This window comes from Lithobates pipiens, unplaced genomic scaffold (genome assembly GCF_037356315.1).
Source record: "Lithobates pipiens isolate NorthernLeopardFrog02 unplaced genomic scaffold, aLitPip1_a1.2 Scaffold_18, whole genome shotgun sequence".
NCBI lineage: Eukaryota > Metazoa > Chordata > Amphibia > Anura > Ranidae > Lithobates > Lithobates pipiens.
The window spans coordinates 194,015,068-194,041,961 of record NW_027507758.1 but is presented as its reverse complement, the minus strand read 5'-3'; the positions used below and the strand labels follow the sequence as shown (position 1 = coordinate 194,041,961).

Genomic DNA, 26,894 nt, shown 5'->3' with positions numbered 1-26,894 from the left:
ACTGTTAGCAACTGTATCAAAATGCTACCAAAAAAACTGTTAGCGAACGCAGGGATCAGGCCTGACTCTGCGAGCGATGCAGTTATGTGTTTAGTGTTTTTTAAGTGACAGTGATCGATTGATACTGCTCTTGGGTGGCCTGGGCTGGGCCTGGCTGGGAGGAGGGGAAAAACGCAGGTGCTAGCAGTTATCTAAGCTGATTCCTCTAACACTGCATTTTTGGGAACTCTAAACTGCTGGGGACGCTAGTATAGATCTGATCTGATCAGATATAGATCCATTCAGATACTATACCACTAAGGGAGGTGTATGCTGCGTGCGTGGGTGTTAGTGGTACTGGCACTAAGCTGCCGCTGCCTGGGTTGACGCAGACCCCAAAACCTAACTTATATCACCTTCCGGGTGATCATGGGGTAAATAAAGGTTTAACTTTATTAGGTTATAAACGGCGGGTGCCCTGACACTATAAAAAACAAACTAACCAGTGTCACCCATAACAGTTATACAGTGATCACTGGTGAAAGGGTTAACTAGGGGGCAATCAGGGGGTTAAAACCTTTATTAGGTAGTATATGGGGGTACCTGACGCTATAAAAAGTTGACGGTTAACCTAAATACTTACCTGCCTAACTAGCGTCACCTGTGACACTAATGCTGCGTACACACGCAACCGGACTTTCTGTCAGACTAGGTCCGACGGTCTTTTGGCGGTGTTCCGACTGACTTTCCGAAGAAATGGACTTAGCCACACACAAATGGACCGTTCGAAAGTCCATTAATTTTGAACGTGATGACGTAAACGGGACTAAACAAGGAAGTTCAGTAGCCAATAGCTGCCCTTGCGTCGTATCTGGTCCGTCGGACTAGCACACAGACTAACGGTTTTCCCGATTTTTAGTCCGTCGGAATTGAGTTTGTCGGATAGATTTGAAACATGTTATATTTCTAGGTCTGTCGGATTTTTTTTTTTTTTTGAAAAAGGATCGGACTAGCCCACACACAATCGGATTGTCCGACGGACTGATCCTGTCTGACCTAGTCTGCCAGAAAGTCCGGTCGTGTGTACGTGGCATTATACAGCAATCGGAGAAAGGATCGCTTATTGACACTGGCGACGGGGGGTGATCATGGGGTTAAACCTTTATTTGGGGGGGTTGAGGGGATACCCTAGACCTAAAGGGGCCTACCACTAACTGCCCTACCACTTATAACAGTCACAAATGACACCAATGCAGTAATCAGTAAAAAAAATAACTGCTATTGGTGTCACTGTGGCAGGGGGTGATTGAGGGTGAAAAGTGTGCCTGCACATTCTACTTTTAGTGTAGTGTTGGTGCAAACTCACTTGGTATCTTCTCTCCTCGGTAGCCGGAACGAAAAGGCTCCACGAGGAGAGATTACATCACTTTAGCTGCTTCTGTTTACATTACAGAAGCAGGGGAAGTTTCCCATTCGCCGGGAGCGAACGCGAGGGGGTGGCCATGAATCAGTGGCCTCCCCCTCAGCACGTATCACTCCCGGAACGATGTTGATCGAGCCGCTGGAGGCAAGTAACGTACCTGTACGTTACTTTGCCTGCCCGTGCTATTCTGCCAACGCATATCATCGTGAGGTGATCGACAAGTGGTTAAAAAGTCCAACAACCCATTAGAGGCGTTGACCATGACCGTCAACTGCTACAACGTGAAGCCACATTTGGCATGTCATTTTTTTGGAGGTGGAGCGGATACCCTATTTTTACAGGGTTACATAGTTACATAGGTTGAAAAAAGACACATGTCCATCAAGTTCAACCACAAAAAAAAAAAAAAAAACTTAATAATAATATCATACAATCCCATATACCCAATTCTATACCCACAGTTGATCCAGAGGAAGGCAAAAAACCCCAGCAGAGCATGATCCAATTTGCTAAAGCAGGGGAAAAAATTCCTTCCTGATCCCCCGAGAGGCAATCGGATTTTCCCCGGATCAACTTTACCTATAAATGTTAGTACCCAGTTATATTATGTACACTTAGGAAATAATCCAGGCCCTTCTTAAAGCAATCCACTGAGCTGACCAGAACCACCTCTGCAGGGAGTCTATTACACATTTTCACAGCTCTTACTGTGAAGAAACCTTTCCGTATTTGGAGATGAAATCTCTTTTCCTCTAGACGTAAAGAATGCCCCCTTGACCTCTTTGTTGACTGTAAAGTGAATAACTTGACACCAAGTTCACTATATGGACCCCTTATATATTTGTACATGTTGATCATATCCCCCCTTAATCTCCTCTTATCAAGAGAGAATAAATTCAGTTCCTCTAATCTTTCCTCATAGCTGAGTTCCTCCATGCCTCTTATCAGTTTGGTTGCCCTTCTCTGCACTTTCTCCAGTTCCCCGATATCCTTTTTGAGAACTGGTGCCCAAAACTGAACGGCATATTCCAGATGAGGTCTTACTAATGATTTGAACAGGGGCAAAATGATATCTCTCTCTGGAGTCCATACCTTTCTTAATACAGGAAAGGACTTTGCTCGCTTTGGAAACCGCAGCTTGGCATTGCATGCTATTATTGAGCTTATGATCTACCAAAACCCCCAGATCCTTCTCCACTATGGATTCCCCTAGTTGTACTCCCCTAGCATGTATGATGCATGCATATTCTTAGCACCCAAGTGCATAACTTTACATTTCTCAACATTAAACCTCATCTGCCACATAGTCGCCCAATTAGACAGAGCATTGAGGTCGGCTTGTAAATTGGAGACATCCTGTAAAGAGGCTATTCCACTGCATAGCTTGGTGTCATCTGCAAAGACAGAAATTTTACTTTCGATCCCAGACCCAATATCATTTATAAAGATATTAAAAAGTAAGGGTCCCAGCACTGAACCTTGGGGTACACCACTGATAACCTTAGACCATTCAGAGTAAGAATCATTAACCACTACTCTCTGAATTCTGTCTTTTAGCCAGTTTTCTATCCATTTACAAATTGATAATTCCAAACCTGTAGACTTTACCTAGCTCCCAACTCCCACTTCCTCCCGGCATACCACAGCATCGGAAGGGAGATCACTTCTCCCCCCTCCCTCTCGGCAATCATCTGGGACACGTCACAGGTCCCAGATGATTACCCGGCCAGTCAGGGCGCGTGGCTCGTGCATGCACAGTGCGTGCCCGGCTGTGAACCCACAGCTGGGCACCAACAGTAACAATGCCGGTGCCGCAGAGAGGAGGGGGAGATGAGCGGGGCGTCATTCCCCCACAACGCTGGACCCTGGGACAGGTGAGTGTCCAATTATTAAAAGTCAGCAGCTTCAGTATTTGTAGCTGCTGACTTCTATATTTTTTTTTTAACCGGAACTCCGCTTTAATGCCAGCCTATCATTTATATGCTTCTTGAATGAGAGATAGCTGACCTGTGTTCTTGACTTGAACAATGATCAAACTAATTTCCTTTGACCTTGGAGTTCCTTTTCTTTGTTCACCCCCTTTTTCTTTTCTCCCCTCCTCCTTTCTTGTAATTTTACTCACCTGCCTGGGCGATGGCGTAACGACAATGCAATATGGGACTACTTTTGAACAGTTGTGACTTTTTTCACTTGTATCTTTTCCTGCATATAATGAACCTTCAGATTAAATTTTTGAACATTAATTTAACTATGACTTTTGCAACCAGGTTCTGCACTAATCAACCCTTTCTTCCTTTCGTGTTTCTCTCTCTTTCTTTTGTTCTTTTTCACTTCCTGTTCTTCTTTTCTTGCATCACTCACGCTCCCCACATTCACTCATCCTCCCCACCTCCCTGGATCGGCTGCAGTCTGCCATGATGGGTGGGGCCATCCGGCATCATCTGTTTCCTTGACATCGGCGGCCCCAACACTGCAGCGTCCCCTGTTGCTTGGTCACCACTGGCGCATCACACATGCGCCTCCGTCGATGACTGCTGTAGTCTGAACGTACCTGCAAACATTTACCCCCACATGGGTGCCGATCTGTGTCGACCCGGGGTGCGCCAACGTAATGCGTCTCAATGGCATCGGCGGCCCTCGGCACTACAGCGTCCCTGTTGCCTGGTTACTGCTGCCGTAGTAATGAAAAAAATCCTTCCCTGCACTGGCGCTGATCAAATTTTGATTTTATCGATAGATAAAACGCAGGTAGTGTCAGTGTGTTTTTTTATGTTAACCCCTTCTTTATTTTTTTGGGATCTATTTTAATTATGCAAACCAAAGTCTTTTTTGGCAGGGTCTGTGACGTCATACCTATCTGGGGGTGGGAGCAGCTTAGGTTTTCTCTATTTTCTGATTGGTTGATGGTTATTTCAGTTCTTTCCACTGTTATCCCATGTTTATCACATGCCTGACGAAGGGGTCCTGCGTGACTCCGAAACGTTTGGATGCCACTTTGTGCCAATCCTTGATGTGCTGGCAAATATCTACATTGTGACTTGAACCAGTATCCAGGTGGTTGTTGCTACAGCACCCAAACCTTGAGAGCTTATACTAGGAACATGTGCTATGGGAATATGAAGTATTATATTCATATATGGTCAGTGACGCCATCTGTCCTTTTGATTACATTGTGACAACTTGTGTGTGTGTGTGTGCGCGTGTATGTGTGTATGTATATATATATATATATATATAATAAATATATATATATATATATATATATACAGAGACATTCACAAAGTGTATTTTTTTTATTTTTATAAATAGACACTTAAAGTGGATGTAAACCCTTACAACACACTTTGACCTACAGGTAAGCCTAGATTAAGGCTTACCCGTAGGTCCAAGAAATATCTCCTAAACCTACACGGTTTAGGAGATATTTGCCGAAAGACAGGCACCCCTGTCTACGGCGCCTGCGGCGTAGACAGCGGCGCGCAGGCGCACTGAGCGTGCGGCGGTCAACGGCGATATGCCACGAGTGGCGGCTCCCGTGCGCACGCGCGGGAGTGACGTCATCGCGGCTTCGTCGAATGACAGCAGCGGAGTAGCAAGACCCACCGAGAAGATGGATGCGCCGGACTACAGGGGACAGCAGTGACTTCGCTGGCTCCTGTGTCAGGTAAGTGACACATAATGGACTACTATGCGATGCATAGTAGTCCATTATGCTTTACCTTTGCAGGAAATCAAAGAGGAAGTAAACCCATCAGAGTTTACTTCCTCTTAAAGTGTATACATTTGTTTTGTTCCTGATGAAAGTGCAGCAGTAATGCAAGTTTTATTATATTGCCATTGTGATTGGAATAGTTGATGATGACTTTTTTTCTGATTTACAGTGTAGCATTGTCTGGAGCCTGTTTTCATGGTTTAACCTATTGAATGCAATTTTGTTGTATATCATTGTATTTATTTATGTAACATTACACCTGTATGATGATAAATATTTAATGGAATTATTTTTAAAATACCATGACTTGCCTCTGTCCCTAAAGCTTTGGACTGCCCAGTCCTCTCTGGTAGTAGTTGCAAAATGCCCCCACCTGCATCTGCACACACAGATTGGCATAAAGCTTTCAATTTCATTAGCAAAAATTCTAACTTCTTGCTTTGAATGGACATTAGGCATTGTAGGCCTGTGCCTAACGGGTAGCAGAGAGGCGATTTTCCATCATAAACAGAAATCGTTAACTCAAAGAAGCTTGTTTACACATTCTAACAATTTACTAAGCTGGGTTAGGGCCCATAAAACAAGAAAATGCCTTGTGTAAGCAGAGGGGTGCCGCTGTTGATGACAGTTTATTGCACCCTCTAAAAAGTGTAAACTATTCTAATGTCTTTGGTAATTAATGTTCTGTTTTTTTGTTTTGCTTTTTTTTCTGACCCTTTTTTGTCTTTGTTCTTTTTTGTTTAGGATCTACAGTTAGACTATGGCCAAGGACCACAGAGTGGCTATTTTCTTGGGGGAAACAAGTAAGTTGCTTCAAAAGGCTAAGAATCCATGCAATTATTGAAATAATAATCTTTAATTTGCTTTTGTATCTTTTAAAGCCTAACTCTAGTCATACACAGTTCAGTTTTGAGCAACAGTTCCTAAAAAGGGTGTTGGGGAACTGAAGAAAGTGCAGAGAAGGGCAACCAAACTGCTAAGAGGCATGGGGCAGCTCAGCTATGAGGAGAGATTAGCTGAACTGAATTTATTCTCTTGAGGAGATTAAGGGGTATATGATCAACATGTATAAATACATTAGTGGTCCATATAGTGAACTTGGTGTTGAGTTATTCACTTTAACAAGGGGGCACGCTTTATGTTTGGAGGAAGGGAGATTTTGCCTCTAAATATGGAAAGGCTTCTTCACAGTAAGAGCTGTGAAAATGCGGAATAGACTCCCTCAAGATGTGTTTCTGTTCTGCTCGGTTGATTGTTTTAAGAAAGCTCTGGATTCTTTTAGTAGATACACATAATATAACTGGATACTATTATATATAGGTAAAGTTGATCCGGCGAACATCCAATTGCCTCTTAGGGGATCGGGAAGGAATTTTTTTCCCTGCTGGAGCAAATTAGATCATGCTTTATTTGGGTTTTTTGCCTTCCTCTGGATCAACTGTGGGTATATTTTTATTTTCTATTGGCTGAACTGATGAACTTGTGTCCTTTTTTCAACCAGATTATGTAACCATACGTGAAATAAATGTCAATGACCCTTTTCCCCACGTAATGCTTGTTTAACTAGGTGATGATTTACAAAAGACGGATACCAACCTTGAGCCATGGTCCTGTATTCTTCCTCCCAGCTGAAGTTGGTTTTGGTAACCAGTTCTCCAAAGCTGCGCCTCTGTTTTTGTCAGCTCCTGTCCACTCCAGATGCCATCATGTACAGTGTAAGTGGCTACTAATAGTCCTGTACTGTGCATAATGATGTTGGAGTGCCCACCCACATTCCAGCACTGAAGAGCCACAGGGCCATGGAGCATAGTAAATATGCCTCTGTGTTACATCAAATCCTAGTAAATTAAGTTATATTCTGCATCAGCTTTTGAAGTATTGTGCAAATTCAGCTTTAAGCTATTACATAACAACCGTTTATAATTTTTCACAGATTTTATCTTAACCTTTTATTATCATACTTATTTTTTAACACCTTCCTATCTGGTCTATAGTAAAATGACGGCCAGGTGCACTGTTTTTCTGGGAGGACGTCATGTGATGCGGTACGATCTGGCACCAGCTGTGTCCATCAGACACAGCCAATGACTGATCAATGCACTGGCTTGCTGCCAATGTCATGTGATCGCTGTGACCAATCACAGCAGATCACATGACCGTTGTAAACAGTTTATGGCTTCCTTTTTATGCCATCCATTGTATACAATTTTGTTTGGTCACAGTGAACACATGATACAGACAGGCGAATCACAGCACCATCTGTACCATGTGATTAGCTTTGATCAATCACAGCTAATCGCAATAAAAAGACACTGAATGAACTAGTTTCTTTCAGTAAAAATGGCTGCTTATACCAATGAAATTTATTGGAATATGCAATCATAATGTGCAAAAACAAATTTAAAAAATCACTTCCCCAGAGGGGTACAGTGTTACTATGGTAACACTGTATTGCTCTGGTCACAGTGTGTTAGAAAAAAAAATAGCTTTTTTTTTCTTTTACATACAGTCACCAGTCAGTGTCCCAAATCACTGCCACACCAGTAATATGATAGTGCTGTATTGCACTGATGACAGTATGTATAAAACATTTTTTTTTTAATTATTCATTTTTCAAATAAATGTGCCAAAAAAATTATGTCAAAAATGTTGCCATGCCTCTTACTAAATACCTTGGACTCAGGGCAGGTGCAAGGATTTTTGACATCCTAGACGAAACCTCATTTGCCACCCCCCCTCTTGGCTCCACCCTGACTCCACCCCCATTGCCCTGCCCATGTATAACCCACCTTTTTAATGAAGCACCTATCAAATGCAGCCTACCAGCACCCATCAATGCAGCCTACAAGCGCCCATCAAATGCAGTCCACCAGCGCCCATCATAGTTACATAGTAGATGAGGTTGAAAAAAGACACAAGTCCATCAAGTCCAGCCTATGTGTGTGTGATTATATGTTAGTATTACATTGTATATCCCTGTATATTGCAGTCGTTCAGGTGCTTATTTAATAATTTTTTGAAACTATCAATGTTCCCTGCTGAGACCACCGCCTGTGGAAGGGAATTCCACATCCTTACCGCTCTTACAGTAAAGAACCCTCTACGTAGTTTATAGCTAAACCTCTTTTCTTCTAATTTTAATGAGTGACAATATGTCTTGTTAAACTCCCTTCCACAAAAAAGTTTTATCACTGTTGTGGAGTCACCAGTATGGTATTTTTAAATTGAAATCATATCCCTTCTCAAGTGTCTCTTCTCCAGAGAGAATAAATTCAGTGCTCGCAAACTTTCTTCATAACTGATATCCTCCAGATTCTTTATTAGCTTAGTTGCCCTTCTTTGTACTTGCTCCATTTACAGTACATCCTTCCTGAGGACTGGTGCCCAGAACTGGACAGCATACTCTAGGTGCAGCCAGACCAGAGTCTTGTAGAGCAGGAGAATTATCATTTTATCTCTGGAGTTGATCCCCTTTTTAATGTATGCCAATATTATGTTTGCTTTGTTAGCAGCATGCCATTGCTGAGCCTATGATCTACTAGGACCCCCAGGATTTTCCATCCTAGATTCCCCCAGAGGTTCTCTCCCCAGTGTATAGATTGCATTCATATTTTTGCCACCCAAATGCATTATTTTACATTTTTCTACATTAAACCCTGTTTGCCATGTAGTTGCCCACCCCCTTTAATTTGTTCAGATCTTTTTGCAAGGTTTCCACATCCTGCAGAGAAGTTATTGTCCTGCTTAGCTTAGTATTGTCTGCAAATACAGAAATGTAACTGTTTACCTCATACTCCAGATCGTTTATGAACAAAATAAATAGGATTAGTCCCAGCACAGAACCCTGGAGGACCCCACTACCCACCTCTGACCATTCTGAGTACTCCCCATTTATCACCACCCTCTGAAATTGCCCTTGTAGCCAATCCATGTATTTGCCCTATGGTCCATGCCAACGGACCTTATTTTGTACAGTAAACGTTTATGGGGAACTGTGTCAAATGCTTTTGGCAAATCAGATACGCCACGTCTACAGGCCTTCTTTTATCTAGATGGCAACTCACCTCCTCATAGAAGGTTAGTAGATTGGTTGGGCAAGAACGATTCTTCATGAATCCATGCTGATTACGGCTAATGATGCCGTTCTCTTTACTAAAATCTTGTATATAGTCCCTTATCATCCCCTCCAATAACTTACATAGTATTGATGTTGGGCTGTCTGGTCTGTAATTCCCAGGGATGTATTTTGGGCCCTGACCATGTATACCCCACCTTTTCGATGAAACAACCATTAACCACTTAAGGACCGCCGCATGTAATTATACTTCGGCAGAATGGCACGGACGGGCACAAGCATGTACCCCTACGTGCCTGCCTTCCAGCGGGTGGGGGGTCCGATCGGACCCCTCCCGCTGGCTGCGGCGGTCCGTTTCGCTTCAGGAGCAATCCGGGATGAAGGGATGGCCGTTGGTTTCTGACCATCCCCTCTTGATCGCTCCTGGCGAATGAGAAGCTTCCCCTGCCTGTGTAGTGTAAACACAGGCAGGAGGAAGTGATGTCACTCTCCTCGGGGCGGTCTTTTTGACCGGACTGCGAGGAGAGAAGACATAGTGTGCACCAACACTACACTGACATGTAGGTACACATAGGCACACTGTCACTCCCCGATCACCCCCCCCGAGTGTCACTGGTGCCGCTAGGTAGCTAGTTATTTTTTAGGTTTATCTCCAGGTTTTTATAGTGTTAGGTACCCCCATATTCTACCTAATAAAGATTTTAAACCCCTGATTGCCCCTAGAGTTAACCCTTTCACCAGCGATCACCGTATAAGTGTCACTGGTGACGCTGGTTAGCCAGTTAGATATTTAGGTTCCCCGTCAGGTTTTTATATAGCGTCAGGGACCCCCATATACTGCCTAATAAAGGTTTTGACCCCCTGATTGCCCCTAGTTAACCCTTTCACCAGTGATCACCGTAGAAGTGTTACGGGTGACTCTGGTTAGTTTGCTTTTTATAGCATCAGGGCACCCACCATTTATTACCCAATAAAGGTTTAACCCCCTGATCACCCAGCGGGTGATATCAATTAGGTGTTAGGGTCAGATAGGGTCTGTGTCGCCCCAGGCAGCGCTAGGTTAGTGCCAGTACCGCTAACACCCACGCGCAAAGCATACACCTCCCGTAGTGGTATAGTATCTGAACAGATCAATATCTGATCAGATCTATACTAGCGTCCCCAGCAGTTTAGGGTTCCAAAAAAACGCATTGTTAGCAGGATCAGCCCAGATACCTACTAGCACCTGCGTTTTGCCCCTCCGCCCAGCCCACCCAAGTGCAGTATCGATCGCTCACTGTCACTTACAAAACACTAAACACATAACTGCAGCGTTCGCAGAGTCATGCCTGATCCCTGCGATCGCTAACAGTTTTTTTTGGTAGCGTTTTATATTTTAATCCTGAAGGCAGTGCTTGGTTTTTGGGGCCCCATACGTGGCTAGGCTCCCAAAAAGTCCCCCACATGTGGTATCCCCATACTAAGGAGAAGCAGCAGAATTTATTTTGGGGTGTAATTTCACTTTTGCCCATAGTATGTGTGAGCAATATATCATTTAGTGACAACTTTGTGCAAAAAAAAAAAAGTTTGTAATATTCCCGCAACATGTGGCAAAATATAAAATATTCCATGGACTCAACATGCCTCTCAGTAAATAGCTTGGGGTGTCTACTTTCCAAAATGGGGTCATTTGGGGGGGTTTTGTGCTATTTTGGCATTTTATGGCCTTCGAAACTGTGATAGGTAGTGAGGAGTGAAATCAAAAATTTGCACCCTTAGAAATCCTGAAGGCAGTGATTGGTTTTCGGGGGGTGCCGTACACGGCTAGACTCCCAAAAAGTCCCACACATGTGGTATCCCCATACTCAGGAGAAGCAGCAGTATATATTTTGGGGTGCAATTCCACATATAACTATAGCATGTGTGAGCAATATATCATTTAGTGATAACTTTTTGTAAACTTTTTTTTTTTTTGTGTCATTATTCAATCACTTGGGACAAAAAAAAATATTCAATGGGTTCAACATGTCCCTCAGCAATTTCCTTGGGGTGTCTACTTTCCAAAATGGGGTCATTTTGGGGGGTTTTGTACTGCCCTGCCATTTTAGCACCTCAAGAAATGAGATAGGCAGTCATAAATTAAAAGCTGTGTAAATTCCAGAAAATGTACTCTAGTTTGTAGACGCTATAACTTTTGCGCAAACCAATAAATATACGCTTATTGACATTTTTTTTTACTAAAGACATGTGGCTGAATACATTTTGGCCTAAATGTATGACTAAAATTGAGCTTATTCGATTTTTCTTATAACAAAAAGTAGAAAATATCTTTTTTTTTTTTTTTCAAAATTTTTAGTCTTTTTCCTTTTATATCGTAAAAAATAAAAATCGCAGAGGCAATCAAATACCATCAAAAGAAAGCTCTATTTGTGGGAAGAAAAGGACACAAAAATTTTGTTTGGGTACAATATTGCATGACCGCTCAATTACCAGTTAAAGCAGTGCAGTGCGAAATTGTAAAAAGACCTCTGGTCCTTAGGCTGACAATTGGTCCGGGGCTTAAGTGGTTAAATACAGCCTCATCCAGCGCCCATTAATGCAGAGCCTACCAGTGCCCATCAACAAATGTTTGCTTCCTTCCATTCATTCAGAAGTCAGGTCACAGACACAGTCCTCTGCCACTGCTGCGCCTCTGATACTATGTGCGAACAGAATGGCGGCTGCCTGCTGAAGCTGAGACTTAGTTGCTTGCTGCAGAGAGAGGAGAGTAGGAACACCAGTGGCCCAGCCACCCTTGGCGGCTGCCTAATTTGCCTAGTGGTAGCACCAGCCCTGCTTGGACTGTCTACTTTCCAAAAAGCGGGTATTTGTACTGTCCTGGCATTTTTGGGCCTCAAGAAATATGGTTATCAGTACATCAGGATTGATCAATTTTCACATATACTGTATATGCCATAGTTTGTGGACTCTGACTTTCCTGCAGACTAAATAATATACACCGAGTTGGGTTATTTTCACCAAAGAAATGTAGCAGAATACATTTTGACCTAAATTTGTGAAGAAAGTATATTTATTTGGAAAATTTGACAACAGAAAAAAAAAATGTCCAAAATGTTCCATTTGTCATTTATTTGGCAAAATATAAAAAAAAGTAGTGATTAAATACAACCAAAATAAAGCTTGATTTGTGTGAAAAATATGATAGCAATTCTTATGGGTATAGTGCTGCGTGGCCACATAATTGTCATTCAAGTGTGACAGTGATGAAAGCTAAAAATAGGCCTGAGCAGGAAGGAACCATACTTAGGAACCATTACTTTTTCCTATAATACAAAAAAATAAAAAAAACATTTATTCATTACGTTAGGCTGATATATATTCTACATATTTTTGGTTAAAAAAAAAATACAAAATGCAATAGGCGTATATCGATTGGTTTGCGCAAAAGTTATCTCGTCTGCAAACTGTGGGATAGATTTAGGGATTTTTATTAATTTTTTATAGTTTTTTTTACTAGTAATGGTGGCAATCTGTGATTTTTAGCGGGACTGTGACATTGTGGTGGACAAATCTGACCCCAAATTACAAGTTTTGGGGACCAGTGACATTATTACATTGATTCGTGCTATAAAAATGTACTGATCAATGTAAACATTACACTGGCAGGGAAGGAGGGCGAACACTAGGGGGCGATCAAGAGGTTAAGTGTGATCTCTAGGTGTGTTCTAACTGTAGGGGGGGGTGGGCTCACTGGGACATGAGATCACTGTTCCCAATCACTGGGAAGAGAAGATCTTTGACATGTCCCTTGTCAGAATGGGGATCCCCTTGTTTACACTGGCAAATCCACGTTCTGCCTCTGTACTAGTCGATTGCGGGTTGCCGGCAGACATTGAGTCTGCCTGACCCACGGGCACGCTCCTGCAGTGTGCAGCGGGAGAGAGTGTTCACCCACCCACAACTGCTCCTGCGCGGAGCCGCTGTACAAGTCAAAACAGGTTGGAAATGTCATTAAAAAACATCTAATAACATACTGTAACTGTATTTGCATGTTTTGAATATTTGCTTTCAGACTGTGCAGCTTTTTAAAACAGAGTTAAGAAACTAATATAGGTGCAGGTAGCTCAAGGATTATTGGAAGTCCAGGTAGGCCACAGATGCTTATGCTAAACAGCTGAAGAAAAGAACATTTTTGCTTGGTAAATTTCCCTTCCATGGTTCCTAACATTTCAACCACTCACATATTGTGTTATATCAAGAATCAGCCACTTGCTGTCAAGGAGTTTGGCTTGGAATAGCAGCCAGTAAGCAGAGTGGGGATTTCCTTGGATAGATGATCAGTGCAAATTGACAATATAGCATAGTCAGCAGATTAATGACCTGGTCAGGTGCATACAGAGTCCAGGTACCAGAATGGTAAACTGAGCAATGGTGGACAGTAGTAGAAGTAGCAGGCTGATGAGCAAGATAAGCACAGACAAACTGAGTATCCCTTTATCTAGGGCAGTGATGGCGAACCTTGGCACCCCAGATGTTTTGGAACTACATTTCCCATGATGCTCCTGCACTCTTCAGTGTAGTGGAGCATCATGGGAAATGTAGTTCTAAAACATCTGAGGTGCCAAGGTTCGCCATCACTGATCTAGGGCAAGAGAAGAAGGACAACAAACCCGTTTGCCATACATACACCAGCATTCAATCTCATCATTTTTGGCTAAGGTACAACTATACATTCCAGAGATTTGAGCTAAGTAATGGCCAGAAAGTGGCAAAGACTCAAACCTGATTGCTACATTGGGCCTTCTGATACCTTGGGGCACTGGTAGCAAGATTTTGGCAATTTAGCTTTAATTTCTGCCTACCTGGCAGTGTTTATGAACACACAGACAGCCATCCATGTGCCAAAGGCACCCTCCAACAGGATCATCCCACAACTATTTTTGCTTGCAGCCCATGATTAAGGGGGAGTCTTTAGCCCCCCAAAATATGTTGGCCTCTTTTTATTGCTGAAACTTCAAATACAATACAAATTAATTTCCTCTTTGATCACTGGGCACTTCTTTATCCTCATCTCTCCTACATTACATGCAGAGTCAACTGCAAGGACCCACACCAAGCCCTAACATGTCTCATCACCACCATTTTCCAAACTGGGCCTCTGGAAATGAATTCTTTCTCTCTGCCCACACCCTACCAATCTACAACACTGACTGATAGTCCAGCACGATCTACACCCATTCTTTTCAACTATTAAAAATAGAGGTGTCCTTCACTCCTTTTCAGTGGAGAGCAGGATAACAACAGACAGTCTTTCAAGTTGGGGAGGAGTGTTCCAGTCCCTCAATCCATGGGACGTGGTTATCAGCGGAAGCCAAGCTCCCCATCGACATCTTGAAGCTCAGAGCATTCAAAATTGCTCTGCAACACTGGGACACCCTATGAAGGTGCATGGCTGTAGCTTATATCGGCCACCAAGGGGGCAGCAGAAGTCTTGAAGAAGGCAAGCCAGATTATCCTTTGGACAGAAATTCACTGTACAGCCATCTCTGCAGTCCACATCCCAGGAGTAGACAACTGGAAGGTGGGTTTCCTCGATCCATTACTCCTTGGAATGGAGGTCTTTCATCCCCACTTCTTCAACCAGATATGTCTGCTTGTTTAGTTATTCTGGCTACCAGATTCAACAGATTCTAGTGTAAAAAAGATAATGAATGAGAAAAATACAGGCCTTAAAAGCTACAAAGTAGAATGTACACCCTCGACATTCCAGATTTACAAGGAATGCAACAAGAAATGCAGGGGAGCAATCGAGGCAGCTAAAGCTGAATATAAAAAGCACATTGCTACAGAAAATCCCCCCCAAAATTGTAATTTCTTTATTGTACATCACGGAGCCACAGTAATTACTGTATGGGTTATATAGGCACCTTTAGGTGATGGGCACTGGCACACCCTAGACAGGAAGTTTAGCTCCCTATATAACCCCACCCCTTACTGGAAGTACCTCAGTTTTTTCACCAGTGTCTTTGGTGTTGGTCACGAGTAAAGATGTGCTGTGCTGAGCTCTACTGGAGCAATTTTTGCTGGGGCAAGCCATGCAACCAGATCCATTCAAAGTGTCTTTTCAGACAGAATTGAATGGTACCAGGGCCTCGTGGCAGAAGAAACAAGGTTTTGCCTGTAACGCTTATCTTTTTAGAGAGCTGGACCCGGGATCCAGTGTTTGTTTTTTCAGCCATATTTCCTGGCGGGGTGCTTTACAGACCCAGGAGTGTATATCCCCTGATAAAAAGGGGCCCAGGTTCCTGAAGGTTTAACGGAGCCCACCGTGACTGGTCAAGATTGGGTCTGTCTGGTTTACCACAGAATGCTGCAATTGGATAAAGTAAGGGAGATTCCTAAGGAATTTTTCAAATCTTGTGGGTTTTCTCCAGTAAATCTTGTGATGCCTAAAGTCACCACCGGGGGCTGTCAAGAGCCCGTACCTGATTCCATGCTTGTCAGTCTTGCTCTGTATCACAAGCTGCACGCTTTCTTCAGCCCAAATCCCGGGTAAGCTGTGGGAAGGGGGGGGGTTTTCTCTTTGGAATGTCCTCCCACCTGGACAGATTATTTCCAGGAGGCAGAGGGAACATGGGTTAGTCGGCAGTATGCCGCACCGCTGCCACTGCCATTACGGCTGCTCTCCATCCAGGATCTCTCCTCCACCCCAGCCCCCCCATGCCCCACATGCGATCCAGTTGGATCAGAGCCCTGCTCGTGTGGGAAAACAGTCTCTTTTGAAAAAAATGGGGGGGGAGCACGGAGGGAGGTCAAATGAGGGGGCGGGGCTTAGTGCGGCATCTGCGTGGTTTAGCGTCCACAATGCGAGCTGTGTAAAGCTATAAGGTGCACCTTTTCAGGTGCATATAGCTGAAGGAGAGGCACAGAGCAGATGGGTCACATGTGACTGTGGGTGACACTGGCATTCCCTGGGCACTTTTCGCATCAGACTGAGCCGTGATAGCAGCGGCAGTTGCTGGACTATTTGCTCAGCAGTGGGTGCATTTTCTGGTAGATCCTCTGCATTTGTGCTTGGCACTATGGGCAGAAGAGGAGGTACAAATACCCCAAAAAACAGGGGCTCAAAGAGATCTCCTTCAGGACCCCCCTCTGCAAGGCCATCTCCCCCTGAAAGACCTAGGGAGGCTGGTCAGAGCAAGCCATTGGGTTTGTCAGGGGTTGCAACTGCTTCTGGCATTTCAGCCCCTGTATATATTACTGAGGAGGTTTTCTCCTCAGCCATGATTGGAATGGAGGAAAGATTAGCGGTTTTAATCGCATCTTCACATAGTGGAAGAAAACGCATTAGGTCCCCTTCTACCACCCAGGACCTTCAAACAGAGGAACAATGGGAGAGGGAAGATGATTCTCCCTCAGGCGACAGTGGAGAGACTGATGACTCCTCTTCCGAGGAATCAAGTGGTTAGAGATCCAACCGATAAAAAGTTGGAATTCCTGTTAAAAAAATTTTTTTTCTTTTGCAGGTTCAGTGGCTCAACCTGCAGTGGCGGCAATGGGAGTGTATCAATCCTTGAGAGACCACTTGAAACAGGTGCTCAAGGTTTTCCCTGAACATTAGGCACAGGATTTAGCTGAGCTGCCAGGGGCTTTGTGTTTTGCAATTGATGCAATCAGAGATTCTATTCTGCAGACCTCTTGCCTTACGATTGGGTTGGTGAATATGCGTAGAATCTTGTGATTGAAAAATTGGTCAGCCAAAGCACCATACAAAAAGCTCCTGGCTGGCTTTCCTTTCTCCGGTGAAAGGCTGTTTGGAAATCATTTGGACAATTATATCCAAAAGATATCAAGTGGGAAAAGTGCCCTTTTGCCAGTTAAGAAAAGAAGTAAACGTTCCTCATTTAAACGGGCTCTTTCTCCAGTGTCAGGGGCATCAGCATCCAGGCTGTCACAACGGCCTCTACCGTTAGGTTCAAGAGGTAAACCTCAAAGTCAACCCCAGGGACAAAAAAAAGTCATGGGGTAGGAAACCCGCAAGACAACGCTAAAGCCTCTTTATGAAGGGGCGCCCCCGCTCGCTCGAGTTGGGGAAGACTTCTGCAGTTCTCAAGGGTCTGGCAGGAGGATTTTCAGGACAGGTGGGTGGTCTCCACAATAGCTCTAGGTTACAAACTAGAGTTCCGAGAATTCCCGTCTCCTCTTTTCCTCAGGTCAAATGTTCCAAAAGATTCAGAGAAAATTAGGTCTTAGACGTTAGACCGGCTTTTGTTGCAGAAGGTGATCATGGTGGCCCCCATGGAAGAGCAGGGGTTGGGGTTTTATTCAAACCTTTTCAAGGTGCCAAAACCAAATGGAGATGTCAGACCCATTCTAGATCTCAAGGATCTAAACCGGTTCCTGAAAATTCGATCTTTTCGCATAGAATCAATCTGATTAGTAGTCTCCAGCCTACAAGGGGGAGAACTTCTGGCATCACTAGACATCAAGGATGCATACCTGCCTCTACCTATTTTCCCCACTCATCTGAAATATCAGCATTTTGAAGTGGAAAAACTTCATTTTCAGTTTGTAACTCTGCCTTTCGGTCTAGCTACTGCACCTCGAGTATTTACAAAGGTCCGGGTGCTTCCTCTGGCCAGATTAAGGGCCCAAGGTATAGCGATTATAGCTTAGCAAAAACGACCTGCTCTTGATAGACCGGTCAGTAGCCCGCTTAGACCAAAGCATGGTCACCACAGTCAACTATCTAGAATACCTAGGTTGGGTCCTCAACCTAGAGAAGTCTTCCGTAAAGCCATTAAGAAGACTAAAGCACTTGGGTCTGGTTATAGATACAACCCAGAAGAGGGTGTTTTCAGCCCAGGCAAAGATCAGTGCCATAAAGTAGCTAGTTCAGGTGGTCAGGGCGAAGAAGGGTCCTTCTATTTGCCTTTGCATGAGGTTGTTGGGAAAGATGGTGGTTTCATTCAAAGCGGTTCCCTGTGCTCAGTTTCATTTGACACTGCTGCAAAACAGTATCCTGTCTGCCTGGAACAAGAAGGCCCTGGCGCTAGATTTTCCGATGCATTTGTCGCCAATAGTGCGCCAGAGCCTCAGTTTGTGGTTGATGCCGAGAATCTGCGAAAGGGGAAATCCTTCTTACCAGTTACCTACCAGTTTACTGGCAGGCAGACTACTTAAATCGCCAGCAGTTGTTCACAGGGAAATGGTTCCTTCACCCCAACATCTTCCTGGCTATATGCCAAAGATGGGGGATTGCAGACATAGATCTGTTTGCGTCCTGGCTCATCAACAAAGTCGATGACTTTGTGTCAAGAACAAGGGATACACTCGCATGCAGAACAGATGCGTTGGTGACCCCGTGGGGTCAGATCTCACGGATTTATGCATTCCCTCCTATTCAGCTGCTACCATGACTTCTTTGCAGGATCAAGCAGGAAAACAAGTCGGTGGTTCTTGTGGCCCATTAGATCTTGGTATGCGGAAATATTAAAGATGGCGGTAGGGGCCCCATCGACCCTACCACCATGTCCAGACCTGCTATCTCAGGGAACAGTGTTCCATCCTACCTTACAAATGCTAAATTTAACGGTTTGGCTGTTGAAATCCACATTCTGAAGAATCCTGGGCTTTCAGGCTCCCTGATATCTACCTTGATTAATGCAAGGAATCCAGCTTCCAGAGTAATTTATTATAGAGTCTGGAAGGCATATGTTTCCTGGTGTGAATCCAGTGATGGCATCCCCGAAAGGATGTCATAGGTAGAATCCTTGCCTTTCTACAAATGGGGTTAGAGATGAAGCTGGTCTTCAGTACCTGCAAAGGCCAGGTCTCGGCCTTATCAGTATTGTTTCAATGACCACTTTCTTTGCATTCTTTGGTCCGTAGCTTCATAAAGGGGTTAACGAGACTTAATCTACCAGTTAGGTCACCCCTGTACCCTTGGGACTTGAATTTAGTTCTGACGGCATTACAGAAACAGCCTTTTGAGTAGATACGATATATTCCCTTGGACCTTTTGACAAGGAAGCTAGTTTTTCTGGTAGCCATATCTTCTGCTAGAAGGGTACCGGAATTGGCTGCTCTTTCTTGTAAAGAGCCATATTTAATTATTCATAAGGGTAGAGTAGTATTGTGTTCTCACCCTAGCTTTCTGCCAAAGGTAGTTTCAGGTTATCATCTAAACCTGCCTTCATTTTTTCCAGAACCCTGTTCTAGAAAAGTCACTACAGTCTGTGGATGTAGTGAGAGCAGCCAAAATCTATTTGGAGGTGACGGCTCAGATTCTGAAAACAAATGTTTTGTTTGTGTTGCCTGAAAGTCCTAAAAAAAAAAGGACAGGCAGCGTTGAAATCTACTATTGCTAAGTGGATTCGGTAAGTAATTATTAAAGCTTATGGTTTGAAGAGGAAAGTTCCACCTTTTCAACTCAAAGTGCACTCCACCAGGGCTGTTAGTGCTTTGTGGGCAGTGCATTACCAAGCCTCCATGGCTCAAATATGCAACTTGGTCTTCAGTCTATACATTCACCAGATTCTATCAGGTGGATGTAAGAAGGCATGAGGATATTGCCTTTTGGTGCAATGTGCTGCAGGCAGCAGTATAGATCCTCAGGTCTGATTGCACCCTACTTTTGTTTGTGTCTCCCTCCCCTCAGATATCATTGCTCTGGGACATCCCATACAGTAATTACTGTGGCTCTGTGTTCCTTTGATGTACGATAAAAAAAAAAAGGATTTTCTTTCGTTCATTGATGGACATATCTCCAGTAATCTTGACTGTAGGGTTATTATGCCACATGTGAAAAACAACAGAAGTTTACAGTTCTGCCCAGGGGGCAGTCCCTCTGGTAATAACCCCTCAGACTAATTCCTGTAGCTCAGTTTTTTTCTGCCTAGTGAAGGAGAAGGACCTAGGCCCCCTGTGGGACCATCGGTCCTGGGAATTTTTCAGGATTTTTTGCCTTTTGCGCAAGCTTTTAATATCCTGTGATCTGCTATCAACAGCCGGCTGGGTGACAGGCTGGATAATCTAGATCCTTGTAGTCTCCCCAGCCTGGCCATCGAGCGCGTGCAGACCCTAGCTATGCGCTGGGTCGGCCACGACATGCCCCTCAGGCTTCAGGGTGGCCGGTGAGCACAACGCTCCGGGCACGCATATGACCGGACTACCGATGTCTTTGTCACAGTGTGCCGTGGCCAGCAGCCACACCATACTGCCCGGGAGTGGGTCTGTGACTGGATGTCCCCAGCTCGTCCAGATGGTAAGTACAGATCTTCCTGCCTCAGCGGGATTGAGCAGCTGGGCATTCCCTCTCCTCCCTCTCTTCTCTCCCTGTCCCTATTTTCCTGCATGGCCGGGCTGCTAAACGGTGTGTGTGTACCTGTAGCCAGGGGTCCTCCGTGGGGCTCTGATCCTCGATTGGGGGCTGCGCTGGTTGTCTGTGTCCCTGGGTTGTTTGTGGTCTCTCTGCTGGTGTCTGGGGGTATGCATGTGCTGCTGCCATTTATCGCTGTCTGCCGCCATTATCTCTGTTCATTCACTGTGTACAGTTACTTGTCGGCCATTTGTGAGTCTCTGTGGAAAGCATGGCCGGGGGCCATTTTCCCGCAGTTCAGCGGCCATTTTCCCTGTGGTTGTCCCTTATACAGGATGGCCAGTGGCCATTTTGTTGTAGCTCAGCACGTTTTTTATCCACAACGATGGTCCCTGTAGCTAAGAACCGCGTGTTTTTTTGCTCTGGACACAGGCACCAGTAACAGAAAGGCGCAGCACTCAGTCAGGTTGGTGAGTCCTGTGGTGGGGTCCCCTCAGTCTGCAGCAGCTAGGAGGATGGGACTGTGCACCTGTCCTAAGTCCCCAAGGGTGGCAGACAGGGTGGGTCAGCATGGCTTCGAAAACTGGTGTTTCTTCCCCAGAACTCCCTGCAATTGCAACTGGCTCATCTGCAAACAGTGCAGTGCCTTTGGACGCTTTTTTTGGCGGTCCTTGAAACGTTCGTTGCCAGGGCGGAGGCAGTGTGCGTGCGCAAAGGTGGAAAAAAAAGCAGATCCTCTGCTGAAGTAGCGGCTCCTTTTGGGTCCCATAAACCAGCCCATGCGCCTAAGGTGTTTCCGTATCTGAATTATTTCGATAAGTTCATATACAAGGAATGGGGAAGCACGCAACGGACCATCTCGGTCACTAAAAGAATGGCGGTGAGCTACCCCTTTGAGGAGAGCCTTCTTAAAAAATGGTCAGCTCCTCCGGTCGTGGACCCCCCCCCCCAGTATCCAGGTTAAACAGAGTAACCACGATCCCGGTAGAGTGGACTCCTGCATTTAAGGACCCTACCGTCAGGAAGGCCAGGGCACTGGCCCGTTCCTTGTTTACGGTTGTGGGGTCAGCAATACGACCAGTACTGGCCACAGCACTAGTGTCGCAGACACTTACTGAATGGGCAAAACTGTTGCACCGTGAATTGGCAGAGCAGCAGGCTACTCCTGTCTGCGTGGAACTAGCAGACCAGTTAGTGCACTGCCTTAAGTATGTTTGCAACGCGGCCCTGGAGACACTTCCCTTGCTCTCCAGGGCTTCAGTGTCAGCAGTGGTTCTATGGTGCCTGATTTGGCTAAAATGCTGGTCTGCGGACCAGGCATCCAAAAAAGCCTTGAAGGATCTACCCTTCCTTGGTGAGCAGCTATGTGGATTCTCGTTGGATGACATTATTAAGAATGTCACAGGTGGGAAGAGCAAATTGCTCCCACAGGCCAGGAAGAGTAAGGAACCAAGCCGCAGGCAAGAGCTCTCATTTTCTGCTCAAAAGAGACTTTTTCGTCCCCCTGGGACTTCGGCTAAATGCTCCCAGTCCAACGGGGCGACTACTGAGGGACAGAAGCATCCCTGGACTCACAAGCCAGTAAGCAAAAATGCTTCCGCATGAAGGTTTTCCCCCGCCCGTCACTCGGGTGGAGGGTTGCCTTCGGGAATTTGCAGCCGGTGGGCCTCTTGGCTGTCCGACCAATGGGTCTGCGACCTGATTTCATCGGGCTACAAGATAGTTTCTCTCTTGGCTACCAGATTCTCCCCCTACAGCATACCCTTAACCCTGGCTTGACGGGAGGCCCTGTTGGGGGCAGTAAGGGACCTGCTAAGCCGCGGGGTGATAGTGCCTGTTCCGGAATCGGAAAGGTTTCAGGGGTTCTACTCCAATCTGTCCCCAAAAAGGAAGGGGTACGTCCAGTCTTGGACCTGAAAACACTCAATTGCTTTGTAAAAGTACAGAGGACTCCCTGGCGACTTTGGACATCCAGGGCGCGTGCCTGCACATACCCATATGCCTCAGGCATCAGAGGTTTCTGCGATTTGCAGTAGGAGAAACCCACTACCAATTTGTGGCTTTTCCCTTTGGCTTGGCTTCAGCATCCCAAGTCTTTATCAAGGTATTAGCTCCAATTTTGGCATTGTTGCGGGATCGCAATCGTGGGTTACCTAGACAATTTCCTCCTGAGAGCAGCTTCCGCCTCAGAATTAAAGGAGGATGTGGCAATCGCCATGCAAACCCTACAGGAATTTAGGTGGCTGTTGAACCTAAAAAAGTTGGTGCTTATACCTACTCAGCGCCTGGAGTACCTAGGCTTACTGCAGACTCTCAGAGCCGCGGTGAAGCTGTGGATGAACTGCAGGTGATCGTCGCTGCGCTTCTGCATGCGAGTCCTGGGTCTCATGCTGGCCTCCTTCGAGGTGGTACCGTTCTCCCAGTTTCACACCAGAGTCTTGCAGAAAGAGACAAAATGGAACAAATCTCTGTTATCCCTGATCGTCCGATTCTGGTGAGCCAGTCAGTCAGTGACTCCCTGCTCTGGTGGCTCAGATCCCTGGCACTTTGGGCTGGGAAGTCGTTCCTACATCTACATTGGACAGTGATCACAATGGACGCCGGCCTGACCGGCTGGGGTTGGAGTACTGGGAGTACAGTCGACCCAGGGCCTCTGGTCGGGGAGGAATCCAAGTTGCCAATTAATGTGCTTGAGCTCCGAGCGATCCAGCTATGCCTCTCCACATGGTCGATGAGACTAAGAGGGTGTCCGATCAGGATCCAGTCAGACAACGCAGCAGCGGTGGCATATGTCAACCATCAAGGAGGAACAAGAAGCTCGGCTGCAGCACGGGAGGTCGCTCACATCCTTCGGTGGGCAGAGCGACATGTACCGGCCCTGCCATTTACATCCTGGGAGTAGAAAACTGGCAGGCGGACTATCTAAGTCACCACATGCTGGACCCAGGAGAATGGTCGTTGCATCCGGAGGTGTTCAGGCTTCTGTGCCTGCGGTGAGGCACACCAGACGTGGATCTCCGGCCTCCCGACTCAATCGGAAGGTGCCATGGTTCGTATCCAGGACAAGAGATCCTTGGGCGGATGCATCAGATGCTTTGTAAAAGTACAGAGGACTCCCTGGCGACTTTGGACATCCAGGGCGCGTGCCTGCACATACCCATATGCCTCAGGCATCAGAGGTTTCTGCGATTTGCAGTAGGAGAAACCCACTACCAATTTGTGGCTTTTCCCTTTGGCTTGGCTTCAGCATCCCAAGTCTTTATCAAGGTATTAGCTCCAATTTTGGCATTGTTGCGGGATCGCAATCGTGGGTTACCTAGACAATTTCCTCCTGAGAGCAGCTTCCGCCTCAGAATTAAAGGAGGATGTGGCAATCGCCATGCAAACCCTACAGGAATTTAGGTGGCTGTTGAACCTAAAAAAGTTGGTGCTTATACCGACTCAGCGCCTGGAGTACCTAGGCTTACTGCAGACTCTCAGAGCCGCGGTGAAGCTGTGGATGAACTGCAGGTGATCGTCGCTGCGCTTCTGCATGCGAGTCCTGGGTCTCATGCTGGCCTCCTTCGAGGTGGTACCGTTCTCCCAGTTTCACACCAGAGTCTTGCAGAAAGAGACAAAATGGAACAAATCTCTGTTATCCCTGATCGTCCGTAGTAGTCGTTACTACATCTACATTGGACAGTGATCACAATGGACGCCGGCCTGACCGGCTGGGGTTGGAGTACTGGGAGTACAGTCGACCCAGGGCCTCTGGTCGGGGAGGAATCCAAGTTGCCAATTAATGTGCTTGAGCTCCGAGCGATCCAGCTATGCCTCTCCACATGGTCGATGAGACTAAGAGGGTGTCCGATCAGGATCCAGTCAGACAACGCAGCAGCGGTGGCATATGTCAACCATCAAGGAGGAACAAGAAGCTCGGCTGCAGCACGGGAGGTCGCTCACATCCTTCGGTGGGCAGAGCGACATGTACCGGCCCTGCCATTTACATCCTGGGAGTAGAAAACTGGCAGGCGGACTATCTAAGTCACCACATGCTGGACCCAGGAGAATGGTCGTTGCATCCGGAGGTGTTCAGGCTTCTGTGCCTGCGGTGAGGCACACCAGACGTGGATCTCCGGCCTCCCGACTCAATCGGAAGGTGCCATGGTTCGTATCCAGGACAAGAGATCCTTGGGCGGATGCATCAGATGCTATGGTGGCTCCATGGGCTCAGTACCAACTGATCTAAGCCTTTTCTCCACTAAAACTGTTACCACGTTTGCTTCACAGAGTGGAGGCCGAGGGGATTCCAGTGATACGGATTGCCCCAGATTGGCCTCGGCGTCCCTGGTACGCCGACCTAGTACGCCTGGTTGCGAATGCTCCCTGGCAGCTACCGATGTGAGAAGACCTGTTTGAAAGTCCCATTCTCCATCCTGCTCTACCATCACTGGTTTTAACCGCATGGCTGTTGAGAGCCAGGTGCTAAAGAACCGAGGCCGGTCTGACTCAATGATTTCAACTATGTTGAGGTCACGAAAATCATCTTCTAGCAAGATATACCATCGCACTTGGAAGGCCTATATCTCCATGTGTGAGGAGATGGGGTGGCGTCCGCGCACCTATTCCGTTTCCAGGATCCTGTTGTTCCTACAGCAAGGAGTAGACCAGAAACTGGCTTAAAGCACCATCAAGGGACAGATATCAGCCTTGGCTGTCTTTTTCCAATGGCCCCTGGCGTCTCACTCTCTAGTGAGCACCTTTGTACAAGGGGTTCAGCATGTAGTCCCTCTGGTGCGTCCACCCTTGCCCCCATGGGATCTGAACCTGGTGCTATCAGCGCTACAGAAACCGCCATTTGAAAACATCAGGAAAATTCCCTTGTTGACTCTTTCTCAGAAAGTGGTCTTCCTAGTGGCCATTAGATCAGCCAGGAGGGTTTCAGAACTGGCAGCCTTGTCTTGCAAGTCACCCCATCTTGTTATCCACAAGGATACGGTGGTGGTGTGGCCACAACCTTCTTTTTTATTGAAGATTGTTTCGGCCTTTCACATCAATGAAGACATTGTATTACCATCTCTGTGACCTAAACTGATACATCCTAAGGAGGTGGCCCTCCATTCCCTGGACGTGGTCTGGGCTCTAAGGGTATATCTGTCTGCCACAGCTCCCTTCCGGAAGTAAGACTTTCTGTCCATCTGGGTAGCTGGTCTGAAAAAAGGGATGGCGGCCTCATCTACCACCATTTCCAGGTGGATCAGACAGATTGTGGTCCAGGCTTACACCTTGAAAGGGCAGGTGCCCCCCTTTCCTGTCACAGCCCATTCAACCAGGGCAATTGGGACCTCTTGGGCTTTCCAACATCAAGCGTCAGTCGCTCATGTGTGTAAGGCGTTCACACTTTTACAAAGTTCTACAAAGTGGATGTAAGCGCATTGTCTGATGCCTGCTTTGGCCGCAGTGTTTTGCAGGCGGACGTGTAATGTTGCAATTTTACACTCTTTCTGTTAAGAAAGTTACCTTTTTGAATGTTAATGAACTTTGCTGCATTTGTTGACTGCAAGTTCTGATGTGGTTAGTTCAGATGGTGACTCCCGTTAGGGAGCACTGTTGGTTGTGGGTGAAATTATGTTGCTGTTCTCACCACTCGTTATGACACTGCTTGGGGATGTCCCTACGGCCAAGATTACTGGAGCTGTGTCCATCAATGAACAATAGAGAAAATAAGAGTTTTGTACTCACCGTAAAATCCTTTTCTCTGAAGTTCACTGACTGACACAGCACCCTCCCCTCTTATTGGTTTACGTTATACTGCTTGTTGACGTACTGAGCTGCAGGAAGCAGGCTGAGGGGTTATTACCAAAGGGACTGCCCCCTGGGCAGGACTGTAAAGTTCTCTTGTTTTTCACATGTGGCGTAATAACCCTACGGTCAAGATGACTGGAGCTGTGTCCGTCAATGAACTTCAGAGAAAAGGATTTTATGGTTAGTACAGAAATCCTATTTTTATAACAGCTTCCCTGTAAAATCCTTTTCTTGGAGTACATCACAGGACACAGAGGTCCCCCCTCTCTTTCTGATTACACGTGTATTGCTTTGCTACAAAACTGAGGTACTCCCTGTAAGGGGAGGGGTTATATAGGGAGCTAAACTTCCTGTCTAGGGTGTGCCAGTGTCCATCACCTAACGGGGCCTATATAACCTATACAGTAATTACTGTGGGTCTGTGTCTCGTGATGTACTCCAAGAAAATGATTTTACAGGTAAGCTGTTATAAAAATCCTATTCTATATTGATTAGTAAAAAGGTATCTGTTGTGTTACCAACTGAATTAAAATAACTGCAATAGCATAAAAAAATATTACAACCTCGAGCATCAAATACATTAAAGAGGAACTGCAGTCTGCACACACAATTTGTAATAAAA

General features: G+C 45.8%; 1 protein-coding gene across 4 annotated transcripts in view; it reads left to right on the top strand.

Annotated features, from left to right (window-relative positions):
* MAP4K3 (mitogen-activated protein kinase kinase kinase kinase 3) overlaps positions 1-26,894 on the top strand; it is a 783,526-nt gene that overhangs the window by 433,336 nt on the left and 323,296 nt on the right. For all 4 annotated transcript variants that reach the window (XM_077486491.1, XM_077486490.1, XM_077486493.1 and 1 more), the window contains one exon: positions 5,859-5,917. In XM_077486491.1, the coding sequence (XP_077342617.1) occupies positions 5,859-5,917 (59 nt within the window). The remainder of the gene's footprint in view (positions 1-5,858; positions 5,918-26,894) is intronic.